Raw genomic sequence first — 12781 nt, forward strand, 5'->3', positions numbered from 1 at the left:
AGCACCAAGAACCTAGAGAGGCTTCAATATTTGGTGAAAGAATGAATGGTATTTTCATTTCTCAAAAAGCTAAAAAATAAACCACGCTAATTTTCTTGGGTGGGGGAATAGCGTGCGTGCTTACCAGTGACATCTTGTCGAGTAATGTCACCAAAATATTACCTACACCACAGCAAGATCTGCATCAAAGGAGAAAAAAAATCAGACCCACTATAGATAACGAACCCAGAGCCCCTTCCCTTTTGGCAACATATGGGCACAAGATTCCGAAAATTGGCTGAACCTCACTGCGCATCCAGATATTTAGTCATCACTTAATACCCTTAAACCAACATCTACAGCGTAGATGCTTGCACAAAGCACCATTCCAAGCGCTATGGCAATGAAAGCAAAAGATCCCGTTCTGAGCAGCTGCTATTAAATCATTCTTAAGTGAAGTGCCCCTAAGCACTCGACTCAACACTATTTCCATTGATGTCAGGGTGAAATCCCATTGCCTATCATTTCCCGTTAGCGTTCGAAACTTGTATCTGCTTGTCCACGTCCCACTCCACCGCTGTTCCCTTGTTGCCCGCACAGCATTTTAGTCCTGTCTCTTTGGGAGGGATTCTCACTTCTCTGGTGTCTGGTTGTATGTGTCTCTATCTTCTACTCCGTGGGTCAGCAAAATAAGATCCTCGGGCCAAATGGAGCTTGCTACCTGTTCTTGTAAATCCGATCTTTTTTTAAAGATTTTATTTATTTGTTTGACAGAGACACAGCGAGGGAGGGACCACAAGCAGGGGGAGTGGGAGAGGGAGAAGCAGGCTTCCCGCCGAGCAGGGAGCCCGATGCGGGGCTCGATCCCACGACCCTGGGATCGTGACCCGAGCCGAAGGCAGACGCTTAATGACTGAGCCACCCAGGCGCCCTTGTAAATCCGATTTTATTGGCCAGCCGCACGCACTCATTTGTGCGTTGTGTGTGATGATGGCTTTGGCGTGCCACAACACTGCATCTGAGCAGCTGTTATCAGAGACCGTCTGGCCCGCAGTGCCAAAAATAGTTACTCTCTGACCCCCTATAGAAAAAGTTTGCTGACCTCTGTTCCAATATGTTGCGAGATCCTTTGAGACAGCGGTGTTGTGTTCTTTGAGGTTTTTAACCCCAACAGCTGTATGTTTCCCAACTCATTCAACCCATGTTTGAGTCCCACTGTGTGCACGGCACCGTTCCAGGGGCTGGCAGGACGTCCCTCAAAGAGCCAAGCCAAGTCTCTGCTCACATGGAGCTTACCTTCTTCCGGCGGGGCAGCGGGGAGTGATGATGGCTCAGTGACCAAACCGGTAGAATATGTTGGGTGACAAAAGTTAATGGAGAAGGACAAAGTGAGGTGGGGCGGGGAGGGCGAGCTGGGGAGAGGATCGCCGTGATGGGTGGGTAGGTGGTCGTGGGGGTAGCAGGGGAATTGGTTTTCCGTGGGTTCACAAAGAGATGGCACTGCCGCAGAGAGTCACGTGGATTCCAAAGACCTTGGGAGGGCAGATGGGACGTGCTTGGCACGTTGGAGGCATCACAAGGAGGCCGTGTGCCCAGAGCCGAACGAGGGCTAGCGTGGGAGGAAGTGAAGTCACTGTCTGAGTCTGTTTTTTGGGGCTGGTTTTATTCTGCTGAGTTGCTCCCTGAGGGAGATGGGAAGCCCCTGGAGGGGAGAACAGAGAAGAGGCAGGCTCGGTCATGTTTTAACAGGATCTCTGGCTTCGGGAGTAAAAGACTGCGGGTGGGGGCCAGAGTGAGCAGAAGGCAGGAAACCATTCGGAAAGGTATTGTGACAATCCAGGTAAGGTGTGACGTTGGCTGGCCCACGATCACGGAGCCGGGATGGTGAGGGTGCCAGATTCCGGCTTTGCGAGCCAGCTCACTTAACGTCTCTTGACTCAGATGTCAGCGTTTCCACCGGGGCCAGGGGTAGAATCACCTCTAGAAATTGTGATTGCACCACGCTGGGATGGAATCCTGGCACCTGCAGAAAAATACAGTCCTCGCAGCTCTCCAGACATAATTGGGGCTCATCCCTGTGTGGAGATCTATCGGCAGGCGTTCTTGTCGCACCTGAGAACAAAGCGGACCAAAAGGGCGGCGGTTTCCCTTTAATTTACCTTCTTCCGATGGGAAGAGAGAAGAAACCCGATTTACAGATAATTCTGTTTTTCCACGATTAACCAAAATAATGATTAATAGGTAAACCCTTTCAATTTCGTCCAAGCCATCTGTCGGAAGGGGTGGCTAGGACCAAGCAGGGACGGCAGGTGTCTCCCCACAGCAGCCCTGTGGTTGCCACTGCGGGTTGTGCAGACATGAGCAAGCTTTCATATTTCAAATCTCAGCTGCCCGCTTATTTTCCTCGTGTAGTTAATATTCGCGAATGGCTAAAGATCTTTTTAAGATACCAGGCTTCTATGAAGCCGGCAGCTCTTTAATTTTTAACAAACTCAGCACATACTTGACGCTTTTAATGATCAGTTAGTTTCTGTTCAGTTGATGGCAAGATGAGCATTAGCTTAACCAAAGCCCCACATGGTATTTCTGAGGGATGCTATTTCAGAAAGGGGCAGCGCATTCTAGAAATCGCGAGTTTTGTAAATAAAGGGAGGTGTGAAAAAAAGGCCGATTGTCCGAATCACTAAACGGTAGCTGTGGATGTGAAGCCTTCCCATCAAGCGGGCCAAGAACCCCCCAAATCCCCCCTCCCTCCCCCGAGGGTGATTGGAACCTGGCGTCCCCTGGGTGAGCTGCACTGTTCTCCCACAGGCCGCACTGGACTGCGTCTAATATGCCCGGCGCTGTTCTGCAGACCTCTGCTAACGGTCTTGAAAGGGAGATGGTTCAAAGAGGCCCGGTTCCCAGGCCTGCTAATGAGCACGAGGCCTCTTTCCCGGTAATGAACTGGGGTCTGTGTGGGATTCTTTTCCCCTGCCCTTTCCGAAGGGAAGGCAGGCAGGAGTTCACAAAAGCAACACCCCATCTTCGGGGCGCGGGGAGCGTGCAGCTGGGCCACCCAAAGGCAGCCTGGCGGGGAGCGACGAAGCTCGCGGAGACCCAGCCCGGGGCCAGCAGGGCTCTGGGTGTGAGGCTGGACCTCCTGCTGGCCTGGCCTGTCGCTGGCCACAGGGACAAGCCCTCGATGGCACTCTTTCAGCCAGGCGGGCTGCGCAGGATCCCTGAGCTGCTGCCTGTACTGCAGTCGTTAGCCCTGCTAATAACTTATCAAATGATTATTGAAGCCATGAAAATCCTTGTCCTAATTAACTAAATCGTTACTAGTCGTTGGTACCCAGGTTCACCGCAGCCACTGAAAAGGCCCGCAGATATTTTTCTCTGCTTCCCTCTGCCCACCCACATCCCACTGCTGGATTAAACAATAGAATTATTCAAGAGAGTAACGAACACATGCCAAAAAACATGGCCTCGATCACAATCATCTCTGTGAAAGTCAGTGTTTTTTCGCAGGAATATATTTTGGAAGCTGACATCCCATATTTAAGCATTATCATTTCCGCTGAAGTCATGCTTTTGATCTCATGCACATTTCATGGTCATTTCCACAAGAAGCGCTTTTCTGCTTCTCTGAAGCCTGAGGTGGTGTCGTAAAAAGTCCTGCAGACGCATAAACATTCACGTGTAAGTTCATCAATTCAAAGTTAGGAAAGACTCTAGTTCGTTAATTAACATTTCTACATTTTAATTCTCCACACAAGGTAAAACTTGGCCGTGACACAATAAGATTATTGTCATTAGATACAAATTATGGAGATTACAGTTTCAATAACTTGCCAGTCTGGAGTAAGGCCTTTTAACAAACAAAATTGCGAAGAAAAAAAAAAAATTTTTTTTTTTTTTTTCTGCTTTCGGTGACTGGGAACTTTGAGAAAATGTTAGTTGGTATGCTGGCTTCGGGTGTTTCTCCCCTCCTCATTCCCCCAGTGAATAGAAAGAGAATTATTTGGAATGCACACGCATTTACCCTTCCATGACCTGCGTTTGGAATTATTCTGAGATGCATTCAAAGCTGACAGCTCCCCATGGCTGACCCCCTCGCGCCTAATCAGATCTTACGTTCTGTTTCCAGATAGCTGATCAGCTTCCTTGGATTTTGCTGATGACCCAGGAGAGCTTTGCCTGAAGATGGAAACGCTGGAGTCGGAGCTGACCTGCCCTATTTGTCTGGAGCTCTTTGAGGACCCTCTCCTGCTACCCTGTGCACACAGCCTCTGCTTCAACTGCGCCCACCGCATCCTGGTGTCACACTGCGCCACCAACGAGTCTGTGGAGTCCATCACCGCCTTCCAGTGCCCCACCTGCCGACATGTCATCACGCTCAGCCAGCGAGGTCTAGACGGACTCAAGCGCAACGTCACCCTGCAGAACATCATCGACAGGTTCCAGAAGGCATCCGTGAGCGGGCCCAATTCCCCTAGCGAGACCCGCCGGGAGCGGGCATTCGACGCCAACACCATGACCTCCGCCGAGAAAGTTCTCTGCCAGTTCTGTGACCAGGATCCTGCCCAGGATGCTGTGAAGACCTGTGTCACTTGTGAAGTGTCCTACTGTGATGAGTGCCTGAAAGCCACTCACCCAAACAAGAAGCCCTTTACAGGCCATCGTCTGATTGAGCCAATTCCGGACTCGCACATCCGGGGGCTGATGTGCCTGGAGCATGAGGATGAGAAGGTGAATATGTACTGTGTGACTGATGACCAGTTAATCTGTGCCTTGTGTAAACTGGTTGGGCGGCACCGAGATCATCAGGTGGCAGCTTTGAGTGAGCGCTATGACAAATTGAAGGTTAGTCCGATCCGCCTTAAGCCAACCCCTTTCTGCCAGCAAATGTCATGGGAATAAAAAGTGTATTCACTACTAGCTGCGTGGCAGGTGAAGGTTTTCTCTTCACCTTTGTTATCTGATTAGTTTTAGCATGTTTTTTGGCAGCCTGTAAATGTTGCACAATCAGGGTATCTTGTAAAAGTTGACTGCTGCTTGTAATTTTCGCGTTGTCAAGGTGAGGGCGAATTTGAAAGATCTGGATCATTTTCAGTCCTTGCAGGGGAGAGAGAGAGGGAGGGAGGGAGGGAGAGAGAGAGAGAGAGAGGGAGGGGCGGGGTGGGGGTGGGAGAAGGAAAGAAGGAATGACCGATAAAAATCTGGCTTTGGGCATTTGGGGGGCATTTATTTTCTTCACTCATTAACGAAAGCTAATTTCACCCGAATCGTACCTGTATCCAGTTACTTGCACAAACAAAAGGATAGAGGGAGGAATGCCTATGGCAAGTGTGGGATTTTAGAGGACATGTGACCTTGTATTTCTTGTGTGAATGATATCCGGCTTATTGGGGAGCTCGAGCGCTCTGACCATCTCGGGTTTCGCCAAGAAATTCCTTTTCGTGTAGGCTTTTTCTTCAGTAAGGTTACAGGCGGGGCTGTGTGAACTTCACTTTTAACGTGAAATTATTAACCTAGCTCCAGCTCGGGGGTTGATAATTAATATGACTATACGTCAAATTAAAAATCACTCTCTAAATATGGATAGAGTGCACCAGGGAAGAAATAAGTCAGGTCTCCAGATGTCTGTCGAACTTCAGGCGATGGTGGGTCTAATTATGGCGAACTCAGCCGAGAGTTTGCTCTAATAGTGAGAGACTATGCTCACCGGTTAATTTTAGATCACAAGACGCCAATTAAAAGGAAAGGAAGTATAAATTAAGAGCTTTGAGTAAATATATATTGAAGTCCTTCCTCTCAGGAAAAACACACACCGTGTTGTTGAGCAAACAAAAAATGAAACACATGATCGAGAGTGTTATCACTCAGGGCACATCGTCACCTCTCACAAATGGTTCCTATCACTTTTCCTTAGCGCGCTAATGGGTGGTTGTGTTCCCCGGGACCTCGTGGTTTATTTTGTGATGCTGCGATTAATGGACCACACCTGTGATTTGGTCAGGCTGTTTCTTGAGATGCTGAGGGAAACTGGTGAGCTGAAGTGAATCCTGCTTCTGAATGTCACTTGGGGAACCTGGGCAGCATGCCTCACTTTGAAGTGTCCAAGGACTGCTGGTGCAAATCCATCTGTAAACGCGGAGAAGAAGTTAAGCCCGAGGACTTAGGTGCTGGGGACAAGGGGAGACAGACGCCGACTGGTTTTCTAGTATAGTGCATGGTACTAGCCAAAAACACGCCTCTAGAGATAATGCTAGCAAAGGCAACGCATGTGTGCGCATTGTGCCTCCAATATTCTTCGGAAATGGACATGGCAGTCGATTTCAGAAGCCAAGGTGATCATTTCTGCCCCTTTTTGGCTGGGGACAGAATGTTTAAGATGACTGGACATAGGTGATTTTGTTTTCCAAAATGTGAACATGGCGGACGGGAGTCTTTATCAAGAGAAATTTCCTTTGACTGGATTAACACTGCCTTTTAACAGTCAATTGTTGAAACACCACAATGATAGATGTTCAGTATTCAGCAGCCTCCAGACTTGATATTTAAACTTGGTAGTCAAGTTCTGCTCATTATTTGTGTACTATCAGAGAGGAGTTATTAATTATTTACAGAACATCTCCAGATTTATGAGGAGAGACTATCATGCTCTAAGCTCTTTTTGTGATGAAAATGAAGCTCTTCAATTATGAGCCCTGCACACTTGTCTCATCAAGCCCGTGGGTTAGCGGTCGTTGACACTGTCACCGAAGGGCCTGACAATTAACAGTGCAGTATATTTTATCTTCTAATTACAGAAATAGAAGCATATAAACAGCACCCACTGCACCAAAGCGCATTTACAGCCACTCAACAAAATATGCTTATGAGCATTTAAACAGGTAACCTGCTAGCATAGCGTGTTTGTCCTAAAACACACCACTTGCATTAGAATAAAAAGGTGATAAGAATATATTGACATTTGGGGTGTCTGTGATATTTCAGGTATCATATATTTATGCACATATGTGCTTTTTTGGGTTTAAAACCCAAGTACAACATGGACATTAATTTTTGAGGAAAGTAATAGCATACCGAAAGGACCAAAACCAAGGAAGGGTATTTTCTGTTAATTATTACTTTGGTCTGAACAAGTGAATGTGCTCTGTAAGTGTCTTTTTCTGAGGCTTTAGCATCTCGTACGGAAATAGATCTGTGACGGTGTGGAAATATAAAGCGTGGAGAAATTTGAGGGTGCTTTCCTTGAGAAGATGACAGATGTGCTGTACTTATTTGGATATGTAAGGACGCAGGTGTCTCCTTTTGGAAAATGTGTTCTTGTGTTAGTAAAAGTCCATTATTTGGGGCCCCTGGGTGGCTCAGTTAAGTGTCTGCCTTCGGCTCAGGTCATGATCCTGGGGTCCTAGGATCGAGTCCCACGTGCGGTTCCCTGCTCAGCAGGGAGCCTGCTTCTCCCTCTGCCCGCCGCTTCCCCTGCTTGTGCTCTCTGTCTCTCTCGCTGACAAATAAATAAAAATACAATCTTTAAAGAAATATTCCTTAAAAATAGTCCATTATTTGAAGATGGGAATTCTGCAATGATTATGAAGAACAGTTATTTCTCGCACTGATCTTAAACCTCGGGGGCCACTTTTACTCATATTAGGTCTCAGTATATATACACGTGCTTGTGTAAAGAATTGGAATATACTTTTGTACACTACAACTCTCTTTCCAGGCACAAAAGAAAAAAAACATAAAAATTCCAACATGTAGAGTTCATGCAAATAAAATCTTCCATGTCATCTGAAATAGCACTGTGTCAGTAATCTAGTGCTTTCAGAGACTATGCATTGGGAAGCACTCATAAAATATTGAAGCAAAGAGAAAATTAAACCAGCATTTCCTGAACTCGATTTTAAGATAAAAAGAGAAAAGTCTTCCTGCCAAATGCATGTCTCTAAATGGAGCATGTCATAATGTGGACCTGCTTGTATCATTTGAATTGAATTTTAAGGAGCCTCTCAGTCCTCAAGCCTGGATTAAAAGTTTGATTTGTGAACCACATAACATGTAAGAGAATTTAATACAATGTATTGCAGAGTTTTCAAGGAGTCACAATGCAATAATTACATTTTTTTTTTCTGTTCCAACATGCAGTGTTGGGTCTCTTGTTTCTTTTCTCAAGTTAAACCTGTAAAAATATACAAACTGAGAAGAGTTGACCTTTCCTTGCCCTTCAACTTCGGCACAGTCCCACTTCAAGTTAGCTGATGCTGAAGGTCCAAACCATTGTTTTGCATTTGTGACTCTAAAGGCTGGCTCTAGGAGTTTATTTGTATGATGCCCATTTCAATGAGTCATCCCATTGGACTTCTGTCATCATTTGATAAAGGTTCCAGTTAAAGCTCCGCCTTCCTGCGTAGTCTTTCTCATCTAGAGGTAAAGACGAGGGATTTCACTCTTGGGTTTCATTTATAGATTGTAAGTTTCCATAATTTTGAAAGTCCTGTGCCTTATCTGCAATTGGGAATGTTGTGAGTACTTAGCTAGACTTTTTTTTCTTCTTTCCTTAGAATTTCTAGAACTTGTTTCTTCTTTGAAAACAGTAGCAGGTAAAGTGCAGGTTCCAGTGAAAAGGGGTGTGTGTGTGTGTGTGTGTGTGTGTGTGTGTGTGTGTGTGTGACATGGCACATCTGCAGCGTGGATAGAGGCCGGGGATGCTTGTACATCCTATGATGTGCAGGATGGACTCCCACCACGTGGACTTATTTGGCCCCAAATGTCCACAGTGCCCAGGTCCAGAAACCCTGATCCCTGAGAAGAATTTAGTGTTTATCACTGTATTAATTTGCTAGGGCTGCCGTAACAAGGGACCTCAAACTAAATGACAGAAATTTATTATCTCACAGTCCTGGAGGCTAGAAGCCTGAAACCAAAGTGTGAGCAGAGTTGCTTCCTCCTGAGGGCTGTGAGGGAAGGATGTTTTCCAGGCCTCTCTCCTTGGGTTGTGGATGGCCTGTCTTCTCTCTGTCTCTTCACATGGCATTCTCCCCATGTGCTTGTATTTGTGTTCACATTTCCCCTTTTCATAAGCACACTAGTCATATTGGAGCAAGGGCCCACTGTACTCCGGTATGACCTCATCATAACTAAGTATATCTGCAGTGACCCTATTCCTAAGTGAGGTCACATTCTGAAGTACTGGAGGTTAGGACTTCATCAAGTGAATTGGGGGGTGGGGCACAATTCAACCCATAACAGTTACTGCCTTCAATGTCTACCTAATTGTCTAGTCGACTGAACATGTATTATCTCTCCATCAAGGATTTAATCACCTTGCGTTAGGCAGAACCCTTGGCTCACACTGCCCTATCACTCACCTAAGACTGACCACGGGGGCTTGCAGATCATTAATTCTCAATAAATTCTTGTCAGCTGCTTCACTGATGATCAACAGTGACCCTACATGAAAACTTAAATTCATGATAATATTGCAGGTATTCGTTCTTCTACTAGGATGAAGCAGCCTATAATAGAATTTCTAAATAAGAGCAGAGCCAGATATTACATGATGTTTTATCCAACTAGACACGAACCATTATTTTGGTCTGTCTTGCATTTTGTTGGCTTAAGTGGTGTGAATTTTGATAAACTAGATCTCAACGAGTGGTATTCACATGTGTTTCGTGCTACTATGCGATGGACACTTGGTAGACCCATCGTACCCACCGTTTCATTTATCCTCCAATCAACAATAGCTGGCATATAGGTTTTTTAACAGGCCACCAAAGAGTAAGCTCGTATATGCTTAATAAATGAATAAGCATAGTCTCCTTCCTTTGTGGAGCTTGTAGTCTAGTAGAGAATTCCAATCAGGTAAACGTTTTCTCTGTTGGTGGCAGAGTCAGGCCCAGCATGCCCAAAGCAGGGACACCAACCCCAAACCTGAGCAGTGGAGACCGGCTTCCCAGAAAAGGACCATTGCACCACCATTCCAAGCCTATTATTAGAAAACAGTATCGAATTTGCTAGATGTCCATAAATTCCCTGGTATTAGTCATTCTTTTTTATTGTTATCTCATGTGACATCCCTTGTGCAACCCTATATATTGATTCAAACTAGTTCACAATAGTTCCAGGCTAGATTTTAATCTAAAATATAGATATACCTTATGACGTTTCGCCACATGATACCAGTGGGATCTGTGGGTGAGTCAGACATATGTCATATAAAATGTTTTGGTTATATGGGGTCTCACCAGTTCTAACTGGCCCCTTCAATATGCAGTTCTGGCTCATGTTTCTTTGAGTGTGCAATATATGTTTAAAGTTCCCTTGTGATAAAAATATGGTTTCCAAATATTTGTAAGTTATGTTAAGCCTATATTTTAATTTTCTTAGTTTGGTACCAAAAGGATTTATGATACATGAAGTAAAAGAAAACATCTCCAGGGATAAGTTTTTAACAGTAAGCTCAAGGCCACATCCTTCTCCCTGAAGAATCTCCTCTCCCTTCCTTCACCTGCAAAGAGGAAGGTATTTTTGTCTGATGCTTTATTATTATCCGAGACTCATTTTCAATAAGTTTGGAGAGTTCTGGAAAATGCACAGACAAGTATACAGTCATGTGACTGTGCAAACACATGTAATTCTTGGGCACATTGCTTAATGTTCAAAAAACAGAGCTAATAATGTACTTACATGCATAGACACTTAGAACAAAATAAAATATTTCACATAAACCCTCAGTGTTGTGCCTGGCGCAGAGGAAGCCTGCAATATATGTTAGAACAGAACAATGTCTCTTGGAAACTAGGGGCTAGCCTGGGGTGGTGTGCTGGGTAAGGTGTAGACTTTGGAGGGAGACTGCCTTCCAGTTATTTTGTAATACAGCTCGTATTATTTGTGAGATAAGGGTCCATGTTGTTGCGTTAATGTGTTGTGTAGTTTTGTTTCTAAGGCCCCTGGCAAAGGGCAGAGGCACAACAGTGAATAAACACTTGCTGATGGACGTGCCCAGAATTGATGGGTTAGAGAGGAGTGTTTTGGGATTTGAAGGAGAAAGAGATGACGGGTCTTGAGTAGACAAGAAACCTTGCTTCAGGGTGGTGGGGTTTAAGCCGCCATGACAGATTGGTGGATTATGCATCAAAGTAGAGAGAGGCCTTCCTCGGGAGTGAGGCCAGCAGAGACCTGTTGGCAGGAATCTGCAAGATGGTTTAGGGATTCTAGACAATGCTGGCTAGAGCCCGGGGTGCCGACTGAGGGGCCAAGAGAGAGAATGTGGGAAGAATCATGTTGGGGGAGATTTTGAAAGCCTTTGAATGCCAAGCTAAGAGTTTGGGGCATTTTTGCTCTTCTCTATGGGATTCACACTGAAGTGACTTTGTTTTTGAGAGAGAGGCTGATGGAATGTATATTTTCTCAAGGTAAGGTCAAATGAACGTATCAGTGTCCACAGGAGAAACAGAGGGGGGGAAAGACATTCACATTACTTTACAATTTATGGTCTCTTTTTTAACTGACAAGGTGAAGTAGTATCGTAGCTCAAAACCCACCACACTGTCAACAGAAACATGCAGCGGTGGGAGATACAGCTTCTTGCCCGAGAAGACGAAGAAGAAACAGGAGGACGCCATTGCCAGTTGGCTCTTGGATCAGGCATCCGTGCGATTCTTTTCCTGCTTTCCTAGTGCAGCGTGACACACTGGTGACGTGTGCTAATCTCTTCCGGCTCTTTGATTCACTCGAAGAAGGATGCCGTTCAAGCCTCTGAGTGCCTACTATACACCTAAGTAATGTTTTAGAGCCAGAAGCAACCTTGGAGCTCCCCTTGTTTTGTCCCCCTTCTGCTGATGAGGACATTAGGGCTGAGAGCGGTAACAGGCTTTGCCCCCAGGCACCCAGAGAGGTGCCTGCACCAGGGCTGGACACAGCCGCCCTCCTGCCTGGTCTGTCCTGTGTCTCTTCCGCTCCTTCCTGCCGCAGCCGCCAGTGCCAGCACAAAAAGCCTTGCCCCTCAGTGCTCCGGGCATCCCTGAGGCTCCTTTTGAGGCACTGAGACTAAATGCGATGCTTTCACAGTGATTTGGAACACACACCCGGCCTGGCTGTAAGCCACCATCATGGAGGTAGGCTGATGCCTCTAGGGCCACCAAAAGAGCTGCTTTAAGATATCCCCATGCTGGGACACCTGGGTGGCTCAGTCGGTTAAGTGGCTTGGCTGCCTTCGGCTCAGGTCATGATCCCGGGGTCCTGGGGTCGAGCCCCGCATCGGGCTCCCTGCTCGGCGGGAAGTCTGCGTCTCCCTCTCCCACTGCCCCTGCTTGTGTTCCCTCTCTCTTTCTCTCTCTCTGACACATAAATAAATAAAATCTAAAAAAAAAAAAAAGACATCCCTCTACTGTTGTTTTCTACTGCTGCGCCAACGTAGGCTGGGTCGTCTCGAAGGGCCAGACCTCATGCCAAGAGGCGGGTTCACGGAGATGGACCCGGGTCGGTGCCCTCAGGGACATCCCAGAGAAGAGGATGCTCGCGTGGAAACAAATGAACCGTTAATTGCAGCTTAAATGGGCTCATTAATGTCCCTCTTAGGGGAATTTTTTCCCTGAGTGTTTTAATATACAGATAACAATTTAATTGTATTTAAATATATAGGCTGAGTGAGCATAAGTGAGGCGTTTATCTGTTTGTGCATGGTATTCATTGAATTCTAGTTGAAAACTTTTGAAAGAATGCAATTCACCTTGACCGTTACAAAGTTAAAGCTAGTAGGATGTGCAGAAATTACATTAACTAAACGATCCGTTTTTTTAAGGCTGTG

The 12781-nt window shown here is 46.0% G+C and overlaps 1 protein-coding gene across 9 annotated transcripts in view; it reads left to right on the plus strand.

The window, feature by feature from the left end:
- Nucleotides 1–12781, plus strand: part of MID1 (midline 1) — a 591209-nt gene that overhangs the window by 476030 nt on the left and 102398 nt on the right. For 8 of the 9 annotated variants that reach the window (XM_073902107.1, XM_073902106.1, XM_073902112.1 and 5 more), the window contains one exon: nt 4109–4824. In XM_073902107.1, coding sequence (XP_073758208.1) covers nt 4165–4824 — 660 coding nt within the window. In that variant the 5' untranslated portion in view covers nt 4109–4164. The remainder of the gene's footprint in view (nt 1–4108; nt 4825–12781) is intronic. The other variant, XM_025857736.2, reaches the window with a different exon arrangement.

This window comes from Callorhinus ursinus, unplaced genomic scaffold (genome assembly GCF_003265705.2).
Source record: "Callorhinus ursinus isolate GAN/ISIS: 27379988/994484 unplaced genomic scaffold, GSC_fseal_2.0 scaffold16, whole genome shotgun sequence".
NCBI classification, from domain to species: Eukaryota; Metazoa; Chordata; class Mammalia; order Carnivora; family Otariidae; genus Callorhinus; species Callorhinus ursinus.